This window comes from Rhea americana, unplaced genomic scaffold (genome assembly GCF_003343005.1).
Source record: "Rhea americana isolate MKP2758 unplaced genomic scaffold, rheAme1 scaffold_19, whole genome shotgun sequence".
Taxonomy (NCBI): domain Eukaryota; kingdom Metazoa; phylum Chordata; class Aves; order Rheiformes; family Rheidae; genus Rhea; species Rhea americana.
Genome location: NW_028186038.1, coordinates 91,491 through 111,636, shown reverse-complemented (window position 1 = coordinate 111,636; position 20,146 = coordinate 91,491). Strand labels below are relative to the sequence as shown.

Genomic DNA, 20,146 nt, shown 5'->3' with positions numbered 1-20,146 from the left:
TTTTTTTTTTTTTTTTTTTTTAATGGAGTGTTTCTGCATAAGTTTCCAGGCAGTTATTTTGTTATGGAGGTTTGCATTGGCATAAACTGGTGCAAGGACGCTGAATGGCTCAACCCCAACAGGGGTTGCTTGTGTTGGTTTCAGCCCGGAGGTCTATTGTTGCTTTAAGTGGGGGAGAGGAGAATTTGCAAGTCATCGTCTTGGCATGTGTGGTGGGAAGGGAAGCTGTGCTGGGGGGGAAAACAAATTCGGTGTCTTGACAACGCTATCCCAGCCATGAATCAGAAGAATAGCTCGACAGCTATTATGAGGCTTGGGCTGAGTTATTCACCCAAGCGCATAAGCCTGGAAGAGGCGCCCTGGATTGCTGGGCTCCCTTACCTGCTGGCTCATGCGCCGCAATATGTAATGTTTATGGAGTTGCATCTTAGGTTTAAACTTTTCACTTCCTGCACTGCTGTGGTCCCATAAGAAAGCAGCTCTAAAATTCAATTCCACCAGTGCTCAGGCACCGCTTTCCATGCTAAGCTTGAAGTGGCACATACTGGCTGCGTCTCCTCGGTGTGCTGCTGGTGGTTTTTCTCCAGGAGGTGTTGTCCGTGGGTACAGTTATGCAGTTACCTAGCTCCCCTGGCTGGAGGTAGCTCGGATGGTGAGAGAGTTGGGAGAGAAGCGTGGTGGGAGGAACACTGTTCATAAGTTGGAACATGTTATGCATTGTGTATTCTGAAAAGTGTGAATTACTTCAGTGCTGGAATAATACCTAACCTGCCTTTACCACTGACCAGGCTGTAGATGCAGATGCTGCTGCAGCGCTGTCGCAGGAGCCACTAGGCGCGTGCCCCCCCGGATTCCGCCCTTGGGTACACAATTTTTACATTTTTCAGTTGTTCTCCGCCATRTATGTTCCACTGCAGATGACAACCTGCTTTTGGGGGACTGCTTGAATCTTTCTGGTCATTATATTCATTCTTTTCTATTTGATCAAATGTTCTTGGGATTCAGACCTGTTTGTTCTTTGCTGCTTGAAGGGAGTCTCCAAATAAACTCTCTAACATCTTAAACATGAAGAGGATCATTACAGCTTCTACTTCTGCAATGTCTAGTGTTGGCAAAAGCAACTTGACTGCATTGCTTTGTTTTCCCAGTAAAATATCACAATGTCTTGAGTCCAGAGCTGCGTTGTGAAACTTGTTTCTTTTTGTCAATTTTGTGTCGCAATCACTCTGCCACATTCAAAATCACTTTCTCTTCCAGGCCTTAAGCAACTAAATCCTTTCAGATGGAGCCATTTTGGGTCTTGTGCGCRCTACATTGTCTTCCATTTTCTTGTGTTACATTTTTATCTCTTAACTTTTTTCCAGCATGTCTTCCCTTCACGTCATTTTTGATTTGCTCTGCTCTGCAATGTGTTGTTATATAGGGAGGCTTAACTGGATGGTAGCTAGTTGGGCACAGTCCCGTAGCTGATTGACTCTGCAATAATCATTGCACACACTGTCCTGCTTTTACTCAAAGTGGAGTCAGTCTCTGCTCCGCTTTTTGTATTTGCCTTCGTTCACAAAGTGACAGGTCTTTTTGCTTCCTTTAGGTCACAGAAGAGGCTTATGTCCCGGTTGGAGACATGAACGGCATGGGATTCAGGCCCTTTGATATGGTTATTCCTTTTGCTGTCAGGAAAGGAGAAATAACAGGTATCTGAAGTATGCATCTCCTCTCAGAGGTTTTGCTTTTCGTAAGCATGTTTATGCATTTACAACTAACAGTCTGTGTACAGTCTAAACTGTACCGTGTGGAGCAGAATTGTATCATGCCAGTAACTTAGTTATTTAATTACACATCAAGTAGCATCCACTAAGGGTAAGTAGGATACACCCCTGGGATGGTTTGAGTTCGACGAGGAAATTCTTGGTGCTGCCTTGGTCCTACGTGCTTGGTTATCAACTGCTTCACTGCAGGACCTRTTGCTGCTTTTATCCCTCTGGAGCAGCTATGTACATCCTTGATTAGCTTTGTATTTGTTTTGTGCAGATGCTGCAAAGTAGCCTAATCTTGCATCCTCGTCAGGTAGCTTCTCCAAAACAACTGCCCCCTTTTCTACAGGTCCAGCAGCTGAGCGTGTCACCCTGGTAATACTAACCCCCTCTCCCATCTCCCCAGCTGCACTGAGTCCCTGCATGTGTGGGGTTTCTCTGCCCTCTAGCTCRGCAAACCCACCCATAATCTCCGATCTGACCCTGCTGAAGCAGCTCTCGATCTCCCCTTTTCCAAAGAGCTGCGAGAGGCAGCATCTTACGAGGAGGTACAGAAGTTTCTTGGGGTTGAAACTTGAGTGCCCGAAGCAGGCAGCCCTGCCTGTAGAATTTGCAAGGTCACAGGACTGTTTGCCRGATGTCTATCACTCCGCTGTATTCATGTAGCCCAAGTAGCAAACACGTCTGTTTAGTGTTCCCATTGGTCTCCTACTCATGCCTGTGGGTAAGTAATTTAACAGTTGAAAATGCATGTGTTTAAAATGGCTAGAYGATTCTTTGTGGGGTGGGAGAGGGGAATCAGGCAGTTTCTCCTTCTGTGAGGCTCACTGTAATGCTCACTGCTTTYGGTAGGTGAGGTACACATGCCTTCTGGAAAGACTGATACACCAGACATTGTGGATAACAAGGATGGCACAGTAACAGTGAGGTATGCTCCCACTGAAGTTGGACTGCATGAAATGCACATAAAATACATGGGAAAGCACATCCCAGGTGAGTCGGACAGAGCAGGTGGTGTAAAAGTCTGAGTGGAAGGTCCTGCTGATGCATCTTTCCCTGCTAAGATTTCTATAGCTTAAGTGTACACACTGCAGTCAAAAATGCATAGAACTTACTATTCAGCAAGAGTTCATCTGCAAGCAGTCCCGAGAGAAACTAAAGCAAAGGAGTAAGGGTAGGCACATGTGAGCTTCCAGTGCGGTTTAATAGTACCAGCCAGGCTTAAAATGGATTTTGGTTTTGGAAACTAGCTTTTGTGGCATTTTATTATGAAGAAGAAACATACAATTTTCAAACTACCATTTTTTTCAGGTTGAAACTTACTGCCTTGGTGCTCAGCAAAACTAAGAGTCACAGTATATGTTTATCCTTAAAACTGCATTGGCATAAAAGCTACAATCTGTGGGGAGGACTAAATGGCTGAAATACGATAGTTTTTCTTTTCCATCTCATTGCAACAAAATAAACCACACATGCGCGCTGTACTGTAATCTTACTTTTTTCCTGGCTGCTTTTTAACAAACTACTCCCTTTCATTCCTTTTCTCATCTCTTGTCCTTAAGTCACCAGCTCCCTTAACTCTCTAGCAGAAACTCTCTCTTTCCTCGAACCTCGGGCTACCCCCTGGTTATCAAAACGTGCTGACTACATGGGGCAAGGTRCAAAAAGGTGCAGCTGCGTAGGAGGGGATGTGGGCATGAGACAAAACGCCTTCAGCGCTGCCTGAAGTAGGCTGCCGGTTCTGTTGGTGTGTATAGAAACACGGGATAATTTCTACTGAAACAGGTAGCTCGAGTAATGTGATACATGGTGCTACTTCGGTGTCTTCAGTGCTGCGTGAAGGTGTAGCCCCTCTGTAAGCATCAAACTGGTACACTGGCTCGTCATCCTGCGCCTGGGACAGCAGGATGATGTGCCATAGTGTTTGCTTTTTGAAGGCTGCCGTGAATCGAAGCACCAGCTTCGGTCTCAGCTGTGAAGTCTAGCTTTGGTCTTTAGAGCCGTCTGGACCCTTTCTGAAACTGTGGGTTGCCGTTGGTGATGGTAGTTTTTGTTCCTGTGCACCAACAAAACTAATCTGAGGCTGCCATGTGTTTTTGGATACCCTTCAAATGTGCTTGTTCGGGTTCAGTGAGCCAGGCGATATGCTTTGCTAGTTCCTAATTCTGAACTAGCAAAACTCARGATCTGTACCTGACCTGAAAGACTGCTTCTCTGAGCCATGTTCTTTTTTAGTGTGCTAAATATAAAGATAAGACCCTTTACAACATAATTTAAGCTTTCATCTGTGGTAATTTGAGTAAGTCTTACATTGCCATGTCTGAATTCAGAACAAAATGCGAAAAAGTCTTTTGGAAATGAAAAATGGGCTTATTAATTTTTAACCTGCATTAAAGTTGTGGTAAGATTTTTCAAATACCTTCAGAAATCAAGTATCTTTAAATATCAAGAATCACATGTCCTCAAATATCTTCAAGTATGTTCAGATATCAAGTATCTTCAAATAATGATGGCACCAAAGATCTATATATCTCAGTAAGTGTAAGATCCTGTTGGTCAGAGGAGCTTAGTGTGTTTTGTTCTTGTAGTCCAGGTCACTCATCCTTAAAGTTCTTTCTTTTTTTTCTTCAGAGAGCCCTCTGCAATTTTATGTRAATTATCCAAACAGTGGAAGTGTGTCTGCTTATGGGCCTGGCCTCATTTATGGGGTTGCCAATAAACCAGCAACTTTTACCATTGTCACAGAAGATGCGGGAGAAGGTAAGTCCTTTAAACCTGTCTTACTCTAAACTGAAAGCTGCTTAGAAGCAYGATATGCCTCAGCATTTAAAATTTGGAGCATAATTTGCGATATGCTCCAAACTSTGCATGTGAGAGGATACAAATAATGACTTGTGCAAATATCAGGCAAATGGATTTCGTCAAGCTGTAACTTCTGTGCAATAAGAACAGTTTTACTACTACTTCCTGAGAAAAATAGATTCAGATGCAGTACAGAGTATAAGAGATTGATTTTAGTTAATGGTAAAACAAAGGCAGCTTAGATTCAGTGGATGATAACTGGATCTGGAATCATGTTTAAGTAAGCCTAGCAGATTAAATGGTGTTGTGGATTGATTAAATAGCCTTTGTGGATTGGACTGAAACCCTTTTTGTTGCTGTCCTTTGAAAATGTACATCTGAGCTGTGTTTGCAGTGCCAGGTACAGATCTTACTTCCTCTTTCCTCTTTAAACCTCCTTGGTTTTGCTGTGCTTGAAGTTTTAAAGAAGTGCTGTTCTTCATGTGTCCTAGGTGGACTGGATTTGGCTATTGAAGGACCTTCAAAAGCAGAGATAAGCTGCATTGATAACAAAGATGGAACATGCACAGTCACATACCTGCCTACGCTGCCTGGGGAATACAGCATACTAGTCAAGTACAACGACAAGCATATCCCAGGCAGTCCATTCACAGCCAAGATCACAGGTATAAAGTGTGGACTTCTGAGATTGCTTCAGAATGAATRTTCACCTCTGATAGAGYAGGAGACCTGGTTTGTGGCAGGAAYGTGAAGTCCTCCAGCTTGTTCTATACTTAAGCTTGTAATATTTTCTCTTTTCTCTTTATTTCTACAGATGATAGCAGAAGACGGTCCCAAGTTAAGCTTGGTTCTGCTGCTGACTTTTTACTGAACATTAATGAGACTGATCTTAGTCTCCTAACAGCTAGCATTAAAGCCCCATCAGGCCGTGATGAGCCATGTCTTCTGAAGAGGCTACCCAACAACCACATTGGTAAGCTCTGACAGTCTTGATCTGAGAGAAGAGTGTAACAGCTGCTGCTCCAGTTTGCTTTGCTGTGTTAAATGAGTTGCAATTTCTTTACACCTTCCTGGAGGAGTGTTGTCAAACCAAGTGGTTGTTGATATTTGATACAGTTGGTCAAAGACCAAAGAAGGGCGTGAAAACTGAACTGTTGTGGTAGCTTGTGTGTGACAGGCCAAGCTGCGACTTGTCARCCTATGAGAATGGTGTTCTGGCCCATTTGAGAACAACGCTTCAATACATGTAAAGAGTGCTCTTTCAGTATTGCATTTCTTGGTGYGATAAAAGCTTTTTAATCAAATATAGCATGCATAAAAAAAAGATGTAGAAGTTTGCCGCATTTCTGTTTTGTAGGTATCTCGTTCATTCCACGGGAAGTAGGAGAACATCTGGTCAGCATCAAGAAAAATGGGAGCCATGTACCAAACAGCCCTGTAACAATCATAGTAGTCCAGTCTGAGATAGGAGATGCCAGGCGAGCAAGAGTTTCTGGACGTGGCTTGATCGAAGGACGAACGTTTGAGATGTGCGACTTTATTGTTGACACGAGACAGGCAGGTTAGTTCCCTTGCAAAGGGACTGTAAGATGCTTTGAGATGCAGTTGCGCTCTCAGGGAGACCAGTGCTGCTCTCTGTTCTTGCTGTCCTTTTCTTGGCAGTGTGTGTTGCTCAGCTACTTTTCTTCCTCAGTGTGGGATCCACCAGGTCACAAGCTATAAAGTTTGTAATGCAAAATGTGCACTGGGCAGGGACTGTCACTATTCTCAGATATGAACTAGGTAATGCCACTGACTTCTGAAATGCTTCATGTTGTCTTGGTTAGTGCTTTCCTTTACAGCTGACAGGGACCAACCTAGAAGCACTAAAGAAGCTTGTCTTTCATTTGACAGTGCTGATTCCAGTATCATTTTGTATGGCAAGAAAGAAATGAGGAAGATACTTCCCTGTTGGCTTGATGTGGGGCCTTGACTGTAGTCTTTGAAAGTAACTTCTTAGCCTTAATGAAGTAAAGGGGATATGGTTGGAGTATTTGGGGAACTGARTGTATCCTGTGCCTTAAATATGATCTAATATGACTACAGAAACTTAAGACATCATGCAACTCCTATGTCCCCAGTTTGAAACAAAACTGATGACTAGCTACTGCTTTGGGTTTAGACTGTTTTATGTCAAATCTGTGATACCACTATGGAAATTTGATGTTAACTTAGCTGTATTGTAGGTTATGGTGGGATCTCACTGGCGGTTGAAGGACCCAGCAAAGTAGATATCCAAACTGAAGATCTAGAAGATGGAACTTGCAAAGTGTCCTATTTCCCGACTGTACCTGGAGTGTACATTGTGTCCACTAAATTTGCAGATGAGCATATTCCAGGTAAGCAGGAGTATTTGACAGCTTGCTGTSTCATACAACAAGAGTCACCTGTGCTAGCCAGTGCAGTGGGACTGCAGGTGGCCTTTGCGATCTGTCTCAAATTGCAAGTCTCAAAAGATTCAGGAAGGTCCAACTAGTACCCTCYAAAGGAAGCAAGCATCCAAAGCTGTTTAGGTTACATGGACACATTTCACTTGGACTTGACAGTAAATTGCCTCTAAAACTTCCACTGTGGTRTACTAGAAATTAGAGGAAACTTTCAATCCTCCCCTTGATGTGGTGTGTGTGTAATGACTAGAGGAGAGGAATGACTCACTGTGCTACTTGCAGGCAGCCCATTTACTGTGAAGATAAGTGGCGAAGGAAGAGTTAAGGAGAGTATTACACGAACAAGACGGGCTCCCTCTGTTGCAACAGTTGGAAGCATATGTGACCTGAACTTAAAAATTCCAGGTAAGCAACATCCCCTCCCCATAATCATTCTCTTGCCCTTGCATAGTATGGGTGCACCTGAAGCAGTGGAAGTGTGAACCTTCAGTGTTAAGACATCCTCTTATCAAGACAGTTTAGGAAAGAAACACTGATAGTGTAATCTCTTTAAACTGCTAAAAATAAGCATGACAATGCTCAACATATGGAGAAATAAACATCAGGAAGGCTTTAATCTGTTCTGGGTAAAACAAGCTGGAGACTGGGCTGTACAGCTCATCCTGTCTTTAGGGTTTTAAGGTCATCAGTTTGGCTGTTAGTGTTTGTGTTGCTGCCTGGCAAATGTGAATCATGTAGGCCAGTCTTAGGTGGCTGCACATATCCAGCCTTTTCATCTGTCTCTTCAGCACTTGGTAAGGTGTAGCTGGTTGGGCTTGCTGTTCAKCAGGAGGCATCTGGCTCCGAATGCAAACTAACACTTACGTGCCCGTTCTGTCRTCTTTACTGTATAATCATTTATGCTCAACTCTTGTTTTAAATGCAAAACCCTCAGACCCGTTGTCACTCTCTTCTGCATCTATTCCCAATTTTTTAATTATTATTACTATTATTATTATCTTAACTATTTGATACAGGAGGTTACCTCTCCGGAGAAACTGCCCCACCTCTGTGTCAATTTTCTAGCACTTTGGTGTTGAAGAGGCAGGCTGAATCAAAAGAACTAGTGTGTTTTGTTATGACTGGATCATCTGTTGGGAGCTGAGCCTGTCTTTTAAGGTCCAGAGCTACCTTAAGCACTCATGCTGTGAGAATGAAGCGTGGCCTCTGCATTGACCAGCATAAGCTCTTTTTTAGTTCTGAGCAAAACTTCTGTAAGCGTATTCACTTCTGTGAGTGGTTAACCATGCTTTAGCAGTTCCAGAGTGACTAAATAAACAAACATTCAGGTACTGACTTCCTGCAAATAAGGGAAATCTGAATTCTCATAAGGTGGAAATGGCCCAGCTGCCCTGAAGCAACATGCTCCCAAAAGAAAGCTTTTCTTACCAACCTTAACAGCTACTATATTGTGCAGGGACTCAAGATTGTCTTGAACAAATACATTATTTGCACAAGCAGTTTCAAACAGTGCTTTCATTTTATTATTGATGATGTCTATTAAATGTTGTCTGCAGTCTACTGCTCTGARTAACCAAACATAAGTGACAAATGCTGTAGTTGCACGATTGGTTTAAGTTGGCACTGGTACCCAGAGATGGTTTTGGCCTTCCTTAGCTGCTTCCTGCTACATAGGCTTTTACTGTGSTCCAGTGTTTCTAGAGGAAATATGTTTAAAAGCTGTGCAAATGTTGTCAGCAAGAGGTTAGGGATGGCATCTGGCAGTGAGGAAGGGAGGGTGAGGAGCTGTTGGGCAGCACTGCCAGCTTACATTGGCCTTGTGACAGGTAAAATAAGGCCTTRAGATCTGTGATTCCTGCCCAACACAGATGAAAGCTAAAGCTCCCGTTGGCGTATTGATCCGCACTGCTTGTACTTGGATCCTTTGCTTTAGGGATTGCTAATCTTTGCTTTTTCTCTTGTTAGAAATTGATTGCAGGGATATGACAGCCCAAGTAACTAGTCCCTCTGGAAGAACCTCTGATGCGGAAATAGTAGAAGCCGACAAAAATACCTATTGTGTCCGCTTTGTACCACAAGAAATGGGGGTCCACACTGTGGATGTCAAGTACAGAGGGCAGCCGGTGCCAGGCAGCCCCTTCCAGTTCACCGTGGGGCCACTTGGTGAGGGGGGAGCCCATAAAGTAAGAGCTGGCGGCCCAGGGCTTGAGCGTGGAGAGACGGGTGTCCCAGGTGAGTCCTTTGGTCTTGTTTGACTCAAATGCCCACTGCACACAGATCTGCAGTGCAGATGGTTTGTTTTCTGATGGCCGTTGGAAAAGCCTCCCCTTTGAGAAGGGCTTCGCGTAACGCCTAGAGTCACTCCAGGCTGCGTGGTGCTTGGTAGATAAACACAGACTTAAGAAAAAACATTGCTGCATCACACAGAGAAGTCAGGAAACACGCAGTTAGGAGACTAAATGCTCTAACAAAATAAACTTGGAGTTGTAAGATGTACCATACAGTAATTCACGGCTAATATAAACTGCCTGGAGAAATTGCTATGCATTGTACCCCAGGATCGTGGTACAAGGTACCATTTTTTCAAACACTTTTGTAGGGAATGCTACACTTCTGTTAGGAAGTAACTGAAACCCAGAGCAAACTTAAACTTGTGTGCACTCTCAAATGCTTCAACAGCCGAGTTCAGTATATGGACAAGAGAAGCTGGAGCTGGAGGACTGTCTATTGCTGTAGAAGGCCCAAGTAAAGCAGAAATTGCCTTTGAGGACCATAAAGATGGATCTTGTGGTGTATCATACATAGTTCAAGAGCCAGGTGTGTACCAAAACCAAACTGTACTGAAATAACATGGAATGTTACTTCCAAGGAAATTAAGGAAACTCAATGCTTTTTCTTTTTCCCCCCACCAGGCAACTATGAGGTGTCCATAAAGTTCAATGATGAGCATATTCCAGAAAGCCCCTACCTGGTTCCTGTCATCGCCCCGTCAGACGATGCTCGCAGGCTCACTGTCACTAGCCTTCAGGTGAGACACAAGGAAACATCTTCATAACTTACCACACAGACTGATTTCGTCCTTGTTCTCTGAGACCAAAATAGTTGTCCTTTCTTGTTAATGATACATTGCCTTGGTTGATGCCTCTGTTCTCGAGTTCAGCTTGCAGCCAGAGAGAGGTTATTTTCCTTAAAGCCTGCTCTGGCTAGCTGGAATTCAAAGGCAGAAGACATTAGGGTATTCCAGGTGGTAACGTTTGGGAATTAAGAATAAGAGGCTCTAGAAATAGCACTGGAGCAGCAGTGTAGGCTCTGAGGCTTGCTTGATTTCCCYTGGTTAGCTAGGGGAGGCCAAGCAAGAACACACGCAGTAGTGTGAACAAGTAGTGATCACGCTGTCAGACTGAGCTACTCTGCTGGTGTGTAGGCTTAAAAGCTGCAGTCTCACAGGCAAGATAGCGTAGGCCAACTTGGTGGGGATATTACTTCAGATTTGCTTGAGAATTTGTGTGGGCAGATAGACAGGACCCCAGAGTGAAGTCAGGGCAAAAATTTGCTCTGGCTGGTGTCACAAAACCACAGAGTTGCAGCTCAGATAAATCATACACAGTAGCAAATCACTAGGAGTGAATTCCTGCTTTGTAGTTAGTTTGGACTCATCTATTAATCTTACCATTTTTTTTTTTGTGGTTACTTGTATTAAAGTACGAGTAACATTAAAGGCCTGACTTAACCTCCAAAGCCAGAAACTTGGAAGTGAGACTGAGAGTCCATGTCTAAGTATACTGTGCCTCTGTCCTAATTAAGTAGTGATATGCAATTAGCATTTTTTTCTGCTATGTCCCCTCTGTGTRCCTGCCTTGGATTAACTTTACCAGGGCTTCAGGACTCCTCTACCTTGGCTGTGTAAATGAATCGTGACAGCCTGATCTGATAGTATCTTCTCCGAGTCCTCTAAGCAAGGAGTTACAAGGGCGTTAATTAGTCACTGTGGTATTGATGTTTCTCTTGTGTTTCATTTAAAGACTCTTTGACAGGAATACTCGCTTCAGCTAAGACCTGGAGAGGCAGATAAAGCTGAGTATTCTGTAAAGGAGTTTGATGTGCAGCATCAGTCTCCACTATACCTGCGTGAGGGATGTGCTTTATATATTGTACCTCAGTTCTACTCAGTTACATTTATTTTCCTCTTCAGGACTTAGTTGCAAATGAAATCAGGTAAAGTATGTTCAGCATAAAATACTACTGCCGAGTGGCTGAGTGAGCTGCTCTAGCTGCAATGCCTGTTGCTGCACGGACGCTGAGCTGACTTGTCTTCAGCAAACAGCACCGCGCCATGCTGGTGGTCGACAACACAGCGACATCTGGTTTCAAGCTTTAAATTACTTTCTCATTTTAAGACATCTTGTGGTGGTGTTCTAAATGTAGCCTCTTGTGGCAAATATAAGCATGCATATTACTCTTTCAGACAACTGGATTATCAGAGGCTTTTCCCTTGAATGAATCTGGAATGAATGAACAGGCTAAAAATGGAACTAAAGCTTAAACATCCTTTAAATCTAGTGCCTGAATACAGAGGTCTCTAACCTCGGTGATAACGGGTGACTAGTCTTGTAAACCTGCCTTTGCCCAATTTGGCAGAGCATCATCCGGCTTCCAGAAACTCTTTCGCTATGGAAAAAATCAGCCTCATGGGTGTCGGTGACTCTTAAATCTGTCACTCTTAGTAAGAGCAAAAGACCTGTTTAAGCTGTTGCTGATTTAAGAGTTAATTCAAGTCACAGCTTTACCTCTTTTGTTGAAATCTAAATACTTGTGTTGAAGTGGTTATTTCTCTGCCACAAACCTTGCGCTGTCTGAAATGAAAGTGTAAATTTGGTAACCTGACTGTTGCATTCTCAGGAGTCTGGATTAAAGGTTAATCAGCCAGCATCCTTTGCTATAAGGCTGAACGGGGCAAAGGGCAAGATTGATGCTAAAGTCCACAGCCCTTCCGGAGCTGTCGAAGAGTGCCATGTGTCTGAACTGGAGCCAGGTGAGACACCAGTGCGCTTACCAACAGCAAACGGGGTGGCCTCCAGAACACGCTTACTGCCACGTCGCCCGTGGGTTTAGTCCCTTTGCCTTGCCAAGAGCGTATGAAAGGAATAAGCACCTTGCTTGGCAAAKAGCGTTGTCAACAGCTTCAGGAAGAATTGGACAAGCAGGTTTATTTCCATGTTTTTCCTAGAGAGTTAATTAAGTGACTGAGCCCTGGCTTGTATAACATGCTGACATTTAAGGGGGAAGTCTAAAGGATTTTTGCATAAAGTCTTGGCTTGCCAGTGAGGGTACGGTGATATTATTCATAAATAAGCAAGGTGAAATATGATGTGGCAGTTGAATTTAGCCAGTGAAGAAGCTCACTATTTGAARCTGTGCTTCCATCTTTAGCTAGTAGTTTATTTTTAACTTGCACTTACTGCTTCATACGAAATGTCAAGGCAACTGAATACAAACAAACGTTACAGAAAGGTCAGCACCTGCTTCAGGAATGAGCTTTCTGTTTTAAGTTGAAGTCTGAATGAATTATTGTTTGTTCTGTGCCAGTCTAGCTACTGCCCAGCTGGGGAAGGTCAGTCACTCCTTTGGGTTAACATGCAACAAAAAAGTTAAATATCAGCAAACTGCTAAGTGACTCTCAAATAAAGGTGCAATTTCTATGGTGTCAGAGGAGCACTGCCAACTTGAGTTTTGGCTTGCATTGTACCAGCTGCTTCTCTTAGRGAAGTCCTGTGCACAGTTAGTTCTACTCTAACAGGTTGGGCTGTGATTAAACTGTCACTTTTAGTCCATATGTGAGGAAATAACCATAAAGCTCAACCTGGAGATTAGCTGCCAACTGAGATCAGTTCTTAGAGGACAAGGTTCAAAATGGAATCCGTGGCACCTCCGGTCATAAATATTTTTCCTAATTAAATTTGAGCTTAATAACTTGTCTAGCTGAGTTTGCTTAAGCTGAGATCAAAATACGTCAAAAATTATGGAAGCCTTTCTTGGGTGATTGTAAAAAGAATCAAGCGTTGAATTTGATTTTTTGATGCTGTTCCCGCCACATCAGCCAAGCCCCTTTTCTCTTTCAGATAAGTACGCTGTTCGGTTCATCCCCCATGAAAATGGCATTCACTCAATCGACGTGAAGTTTAACGGCAGCCACGTGGTGGGCAGCCCTTTCAAGGTTCGTGTCGGCGAGCCTGGGCAGGCGGGCAATCCCGCGCTCGTCACCGCCTACGGCCACGGCCTCGAGAGCGGCACCACGGGTAACGCTTCCGTTCGGGCTCTTGTACAAAGCTATTTGCTTTCTGAAAGAACTAGAAGCTGTCTCCAGGCGTATTTTTACATGACCTCTCCTGCTGACGCAGATAAACTAACACACGTTCTCTGCCATCTTGGGTGAGGCTAATTTTGCTTTCTCGCATGCTCCTGAATTCATATAACCAGCAATTAGCAGGTGTTCAGGCTATGCTGACCCTTGATGGACTAAAACCTCTGCAAACCAGCAACTGCAGCACCAGTTCACGTGAACTGGTTAGCAGCTCAGCTACAAATCTCTGCCAATTAGCGTAGCTCAACTTAGGTGGTCCCCGGGAGCTCTGGAAATGCTTTGGCTCCGTTCCACGCGCGCAGCTCGCACACGTGAAGTCTGCAAAGGATGGAGGGTTTCTGAAGAGTTATGCAGCCTTTGGAGAGCGAGTCAGTGACTGCAGTGCGTGCGTGCTCCAGAACTCGTAAAATACCGAGGGGGCACAAAGTTAATCAATAGGTYTTATTTTTCTGTCTTTCACCAAACTTGGTAATGAGCAGTAACAGGAGAAGAGGGTTTTCAGAAGCTTTCCGTCTGTGTAGCGAGTGCAGTTACTGAGTTGGCTGTGGTGGCCCATGCTGCCAGTGTTGCGCTCCGACTTGTGTCCCCCCCCTTAATTCTCTCGATAGCAGGGTACCCGCTCCATTGGTGGTGCTGGAGCCTCTGAGAAATCGCAGGTTAAATGTAATGCAGTGTGTAAAAATCTAGGGAACATGGTGGACTGTGTCCTGTTTGAARTGTTTTATATGTGCTTCAGATGCTACATAAATGCTGACTCTTCTTGGAAGCCTGATACCTATTTAACTGTTTTGGCTCTCCCATTTGACAGTTCTCATCTCAAGAATGTAGATTTTTTTTTCATTTGTATGATTTTGGCATTTGTAAGAAAATACAAAAGCATTACAGGAATATGCACTTTTATTTTTTTAACTCTATGCTTAAATGGGCCACACAAGCTGTGGAACAGAAGAGTAAAAATGATTTTTTTTCCCCCTTTTGATGTGCACAGTGATAGCCAGTTCCCTTTATCCTATCTACTTCTTTCATTTGTGGGTTTTATTTTGCACTCTTTTCCCTGGGAAAAAAAAATACTGCAGCTATTCAGCCAAAGCTTCTGCTGTTCTGGAGAAACCAACCAACTGGGTTTGGAAAAATGTGGATATACTATRTAGAATAAAGATATTATAGCTTGTGCTGCTTTAATAGGTGGAAACAAAAGCTCTCATTAATACTAGGCCCTGATGCATCAGGGAATGGAGCGGGGGGAGGATTTTTCTCCATCTATAAAGGTGCTCGGGGTTGTTTTTAATCTAAATAGACTGTTTAACTTCAGGAAMGTTACTCTGTGCCGCCTTGTTGAATGCTGGCCGCTGCTAAAAGCTCCGTGCCCTGGGAGCTGCTGAGCACAGCCCCGACGGCACTTTCGAACAATGATCCAGTGTAGAGATTTCGGTAGCTGGTGGCTGGGTACCTGAAACCCGTCCACCGGGGAAGGGGAGAACGCGCAGGCTAACAACGCGAGCCTTCAGCTGCGGCCCGAGGCGAGAGCAGTGGCTTCTGAGCAGGACGGCYTTATTGCCAGTCTGTGAAACTTGCTGTTTTGGAAATTAACGTTTCTGCAGGTTCTGATATGTTAGCATAACCCGTTTACTAGCGGTAGTAGGGAGGAGAGGGGAGAGAAGGGGGGCATACCCCAAGCACTCTGTGGTCAGTCTTTCCGTCTTGCATGCTACTGGCAGGCTGCTGCAGTCAGATCTAGTCCTGAGAAACCTGCGGACGGTACAACCCTGTGTCAGATCTGGGTTCTTCCAGCATTGCAACACAGCAGTGTGTCGTGTGGAAAGACAAACTTCTTTGTAGTTTATCACCGCRTTTTATATATATGCCTCAGTCTCAGCTGTATTGAACTTTCCTGTAACTGGCTTCCTTTTACTGAGCTTGAGCACTTCATTCTTGCTCATCAGTTTCTCATACAACAGCCCTAAGATAAGTATTTGAAGCCAGGGTTTGACAGTAAATTATTTGGGGACTGAAAGCCTTACTTAAATTTTTCTTGTGTTGCTGGCACGGTGTCATTGGCTAGGCATTAGCAGCAATAATTCAGCTATGCTAACCAGATGCTGTAATTAAACGAGCTTTTGTTTCCTCAAACTGCTTGGAGTGCTGTTTCAGAGCAGTTCAGACACCCGTGTCCTCCAAGAGCTCCTCCAAAGGCTTTACCCCATCTGTGTCAGCTGCTTTCTTGTGGGCCCTTCACTGGTGATTTATGATCCATTCAGGGAGAAGGCTCTGAACTTCCCGGAGCTTAGCAGTGAAGAAGGCTGTACCAGTGCAGGCTCCAAATCCCAGGGAAAAGACTCCCATTTTGAGAGTTCAGTTCTTTTTTTTTTCTCCCAGCTAGTCTTCTGATGGCAGCGAGTGCCAGGGCACGTAACCGGGGGAGCTTAGGCTGCCCTCCCGGCCCCCTCCGATCCTGCGTCAGGAGGCTGGGTGTGAAGGTCGGCTGTCCCACCATGAATGCAGATCTGTGCACCGAGTACTTGGTGGATTGTCACCTAATCTTGTATTGAATCCTGAGTTCCTGTTTAATAATTTAGAGTTATTTTATAACAAGTGGGTTTAAGGAAGAGTGTGTCTTACTGTGCTACGTCTTTCTAGGGTTACAGTCGGAGTTTTTCATAAACACGACCAAGGCTGGTCCAGGTACCCTCTCTGTTACAATTGAAGGGCCATCAAAGGTGAAAATGGACTGCCAGGAAGCTCCAGAAGGTTACAAAGTCATGTACACACCCATGGCTCCAGGAAACTATTTAATTGGAGTTAAATATGGTGGACCTAACCACATAGTGGGCAGCCCCTTCAAGGCAAAGGTTACAGGTAAAAAGCTAACCAGTATRTACTGTGTGCCTGAAGCAGCTTGTRTCATTCAGCAAATACATCCCTCTGAGAAACTGTGGCATTTGGGCTTAGACGCCCAGTACCCAAGAACATGAGAGACAAAATGTTTATGCCCTCTCCCTCCAAATCCTAGAGTAGGGATTGTGTCTCGAAACGGGCTGAGAAACGTCTGCAGGCGCCTTAGTCTCACTGGCTTGACTCAGTGAATAGCTGTAAAGCAGCTTCGTGGGGAAATACTAAATCTTGAACTAGCTCTAGGATGTTGCAGTGACAGTGGTGAATTATGGGTTGCTTCCTCACTTTTCCCCAAACCCTAAACGTTGGCTCTTTTGGTACAAATGATGTCCATGATTCTGTCTCTTTTTTTGGTATGGTTGTGACCTAATCAAAGGGGCTAGTAATGTCTGGACGACTTTCAGGCAATGTGAAAAAGATTGATTTTGCACTTAGGAAGCTCTTTCTCTCTCAGATACTGTCATTAAGCTCAGACTAACAGTATCTCTAATATTACCCCTGAGCTAGTGGAAGGTGTACTGGTAGCCCTGGCATGGTGGTGGTCTTGGGAGTGGGCTGTAGGGACCGCATGCCCTTGGGCTTGGACATGCTCTGCTTTCCAAAAGGGATGTTGCAAAATTGCATCTGCTTTTCTGCCAACTCAAGTCATCTTGGGCATTTGGTGATTCGAGCCCAATTAACTCTTTTTAAGCAGCCAGCTTTGCTTAATGAATCCTGAAGCTCCTGTGGTCCTTTAACCACTGAATGTGTCTTGGTGTTTAAGGGTTCTGGGATGGGGTTATTTCCAGAGTCACTGGAAGATGTTAGCTCAAATACAGAAGTAGGAAATTGCTTCTGTCACTGAAAATGCAGTCTGGATGCAGACCACCAGCATGTTAATCACTGGGGGGGGGGGGGTTTCCAAGCTTCCTCATTAAATGCCTTTCTGATGGGGTGAATCTGAATGTCAGAAATCTTTCCTTCAGGACAGCGACTGGTTAGTCCAGGCAGTGCAAACGAAACGTCTTCAATCATGGTAGAATCAGTGACAAGGTCATCAACTGAAACGTGCTATAGTGCCATTCCAAAATCCACCTCGGATGCTAGCAAGGTGGTTTCCAGAGGAGCGGGACTCTCAAAGGCTTTTGTGGGTCAGAAGAACACCTTCTCTGTGGACTGCAGCAAAGCAGGTATGGGTATAGGGATTCCCTGTCAAAACCAGCTGCAGGCTGTGGTGGTCTAGCTGGACATTTTTTGCCCTAAAACAGCTTTCAGTTAATTACAGATTTTGCATTAGAAAAGAGAAAGAGCATGACTTTGAGCTGGCAGCTGGATACCAATGTGAGCTCTCAAACTCTGATACCTGAGCTTTTATAAATGGGCATTTTGTAGAGTTAAAACTCAGAGATTGAGATTTTGACCTGATTCTAAAGAAAAGCTGTAAATGCTACATGATGCTCAGCAGATCAGTCCAAGTGTAGAGGCTGTGAAGATGCCAGGCGCTCTCCGAATGACTGACCTGAGCCAGGTGCGCTGAAAGAAAACTGGGTTATGGCATGATCATCATTTGCAAGCTTCGTGGTGGGTGAATTACAGGCCAGCATTATTCACTCGTCTGCAGCACTAACTTCTAAAGAAATCCCTGAAAGGCAGTGCTCGCTCACTTCCACGGTGTTGCTCTCTCCTGCGCTGTAATTAGATAGCGGTTGCGTGTCAGGTCTGGCAAAATGCACAAATAAAGCCTTGTCTCGGTGAGGTTGAATATTTTTAAAATAAAATTATACCAAATTAGCTTAGCATACCTCAGACTTCCACTCTGTACACTGTGAAATCAATAAATTCAACAATAAATTCCTTGTACTACAGAGCTACTGTTACGGTACGGTCATGTCTGTTTACTTAAGCTTACGAATACTAACGATTTTTTTATTGTGCCATAGGTTCAAACATGTTGCTAGTTGGCGTCCACGGGCCCACAATACCGTGYGAAGAAGTATCTGTGAAGCATTTGGGAAACCATCAGTACAACGTAACGTATGTCGTCAAGGAGAAGGGCGACTACGTTCTGGCGGTGAAGTGGGGCGACGAGCACATCCCTGGCAGTCCCTTTCACGTCACGGTTCCTTAAACCCGTCTAGCGTCAGCGTCAACCTTTGCGTTTGCAATTCAGACTTAGAGTTGTACCGGGTGCGGTCCTGTTGCAAAATGCAGTATCTAGATACACATGGCTCACATTTCAATACGTTCAGAAGTAAGTTCTGTAACTTTATTTTTTACAAGCATTTCACTTCTATCCTAATTATCAATGTAATGTAAATCTATTTAATATCCTCTTCAAAATTATACCTTTGCAGTACTGTCTGGGTCACTGTCAATGTTTGGAGAATCATGTGGATAACTAGACACTAATTTCCCTTGCGGATGTTAAAGACTTTAGAGGTTAATTGAAAACTGGAATTTGTCTTTGTAATTGGGTATCTTAACTACTGATTTTATTTGACTGGAGACTTTAGATTTTAGTTATGGAACATGACTTGGGCTGTCCCCAGTTCAAATTCTTTTCTGTAAAGAAATGAGGTAAAACTGGTACTATAATAGGTGCCTTTGTATACTTGATCAATTTTAATGCTTAACATTATAAAAAGCTACTAAAAGTGGCTTTACCACTCAAATTTAAAACATTTTTGAAAATGCTTTGCTAATGGTTTACATTTAGGGAAAGGTTGTCTTTTATAGCGGACCAAAAGCAGACTGAGAACTACTCCCTGGTAGCGTTCAGCCTTTCTGCGTTAACGCTTTGTAAATCTATACAGGGAGCTTTTTGGCCGTGGATGCTAGTAACGTGGTTTTTAATTAGCTCGGGATACCGGTGAAGCTTGTGTAACTCTGGCCCGACGTGTAACTCCCCAGACTCCTCGTGATTCGTTTCCTTTTTAAGACGGACCCCAGTGTGGTTGGGTTTGGGGAAGCCGCAGCGCTGGCCCGGCGGACAGGGAGCCCGTGCGGGTCCGAGCGCGGCGGTTTGCTGCGCGGGACGGTCCGYGGCTTCCCGGGCGCGTGCGCACCTCCCGGGAGTACCAGTGACGCCCTGCGTGGTGCAAGTCCTTCTGGCGTCTCCGCGCCCGGGGGCCTGAGCGGGGCTGCTCGTGGCCCTCCTGGAAGCCCCCCGCGCTGCGCAGGGGGTCCCTGCGGAGGGCTCGGGAGCGAAAACTTCCGTCCTGGCTCTCGGGTTTGTCCCGAATTGCTCAATACTACGCTCCAAGCGCGCATCGGAATTGCTGTCAGCTGCTGGGGCTTTAGTAAAACCCTCCAGGTGAGCTTTAACGCTGATTAGGAGAAACTAGGATTTATTGAAAACTTGTTGAAACTTTGCTGTCTGCCCCTATGGAGAAGTTCACGCTTGCAGTTCTGTAGTTGTGTTGATGCACTGCCYGTGAGCACAGCTGATTGGGGAAATATAGAAAGGTTGGTGGGTTTCTTCTTCTTCTTCTTTTTTTTTTTTTTTTTTTTTTTTTTTTACTGTGCTGTTTTGTGCCTTAATGTGAAATGCTCGCTACATTGTAAACTAGGAATTAAAAGCAAAATAAACTGGAATAAAATGCAAGATTGTAAAATTGTATCTTATAACTTATTAAATAGAAATGTTTGCTTCATTAAAATGTGCATGTTAAAAACAGCATTGGATTCTTTTCATATGTAGCTAATAAAATTCAAACTAAACCTATAGCACGTAGCAGCTTTGGGCATCCTGAACGTCAGGCAGCCTGCGAGCTTGCAGCTCGCCTTTAGAAACCTAGGCAGAACCTCGGTCCCATTCAAAGGGATTTTTCGTTTGTTTTTAATCCAATGATTTTGGTTCCTATAATAAAACATCGTGAAAAAGCGTAAGCATGGCTTCAGTGGGCTGGGCTACTTTTTGTGTGTGCTTTTGT

The 20,146-nt window shown here is 44.2% G+C and overlaps 1 protein-coding gene across 5 annotated transcripts in view; it reads left to right on the top strand.

The window, feature by feature from the left end:
• FLNB (filamin B) overlaps positions 1-19,891 on the top strand; it is an 80,373-nt gene extending 60,482 nt beyond the window's left edge. The window contains exons 30-46 of one of the 5 annotated variants that reach the window (XM_085302316.1): positions 789-863; positions 1,592-1,694; positions 2,607-2,747; positions 4,386-4,514; positions 5,048-5,221; positions 5,371-5,529; positions 5,914-6,117; positions 6,782-6,934; positions 7,265-7,387; positions 8,948-9,214; positions 9,662-9,799; positions 9,895-10,010; positions 11,882-12,014; positions 13,102-13,278; positions 15,981-16,199; positions 17,186-17,404; positions 18,155-19,891. In XM_085302316.1, coding sequence (XP_085158442.1) covers positions 789-863; positions 1,592-1,694; positions 2,607-2,747; positions 4,386-4,514; positions 5,048-5,221; positions 5,371-5,529; positions 5,914-6,117; positions 6,782-6,934; positions 7,265-7,387; positions 8,948-9,214; positions 9,662-9,799; positions 9,895-10,010; positions 11,882-12,014; positions 13,102-13,278; positions 15,981-16,199; positions 17,186-17,404; positions 18,155-18,342 — 2,718 coding nt within the window. In that variant the 3' untranslated portion in view covers positions 18,343-19,891. The remainder of the gene's footprint in view (positions 1-788; positions 864-1,591; positions 1,695-2,606; positions 2,748-4,385; positions 4,515-5,047; positions 5,222-5,370; positions 5,530-5,913; positions 6,118-6,781; positions 6,935-7,264; positions 7,388-8,947; positions 9,215-9,661; positions 9,800-9,894; positions 10,011-11,881; positions 12,015-13,101; positions 13,279-15,980; positions 16,200-17,185; positions 17,405-18,154) is intronic. The other 4 variants (XM_085302317.1, XM_085302318.1, XM_085302320.1 and 1 more) reach the window with 4 other exon arrangements.
• The last annotated feature ends 255 nt before the right edge of the window (positions 19,892-20,146 follow it).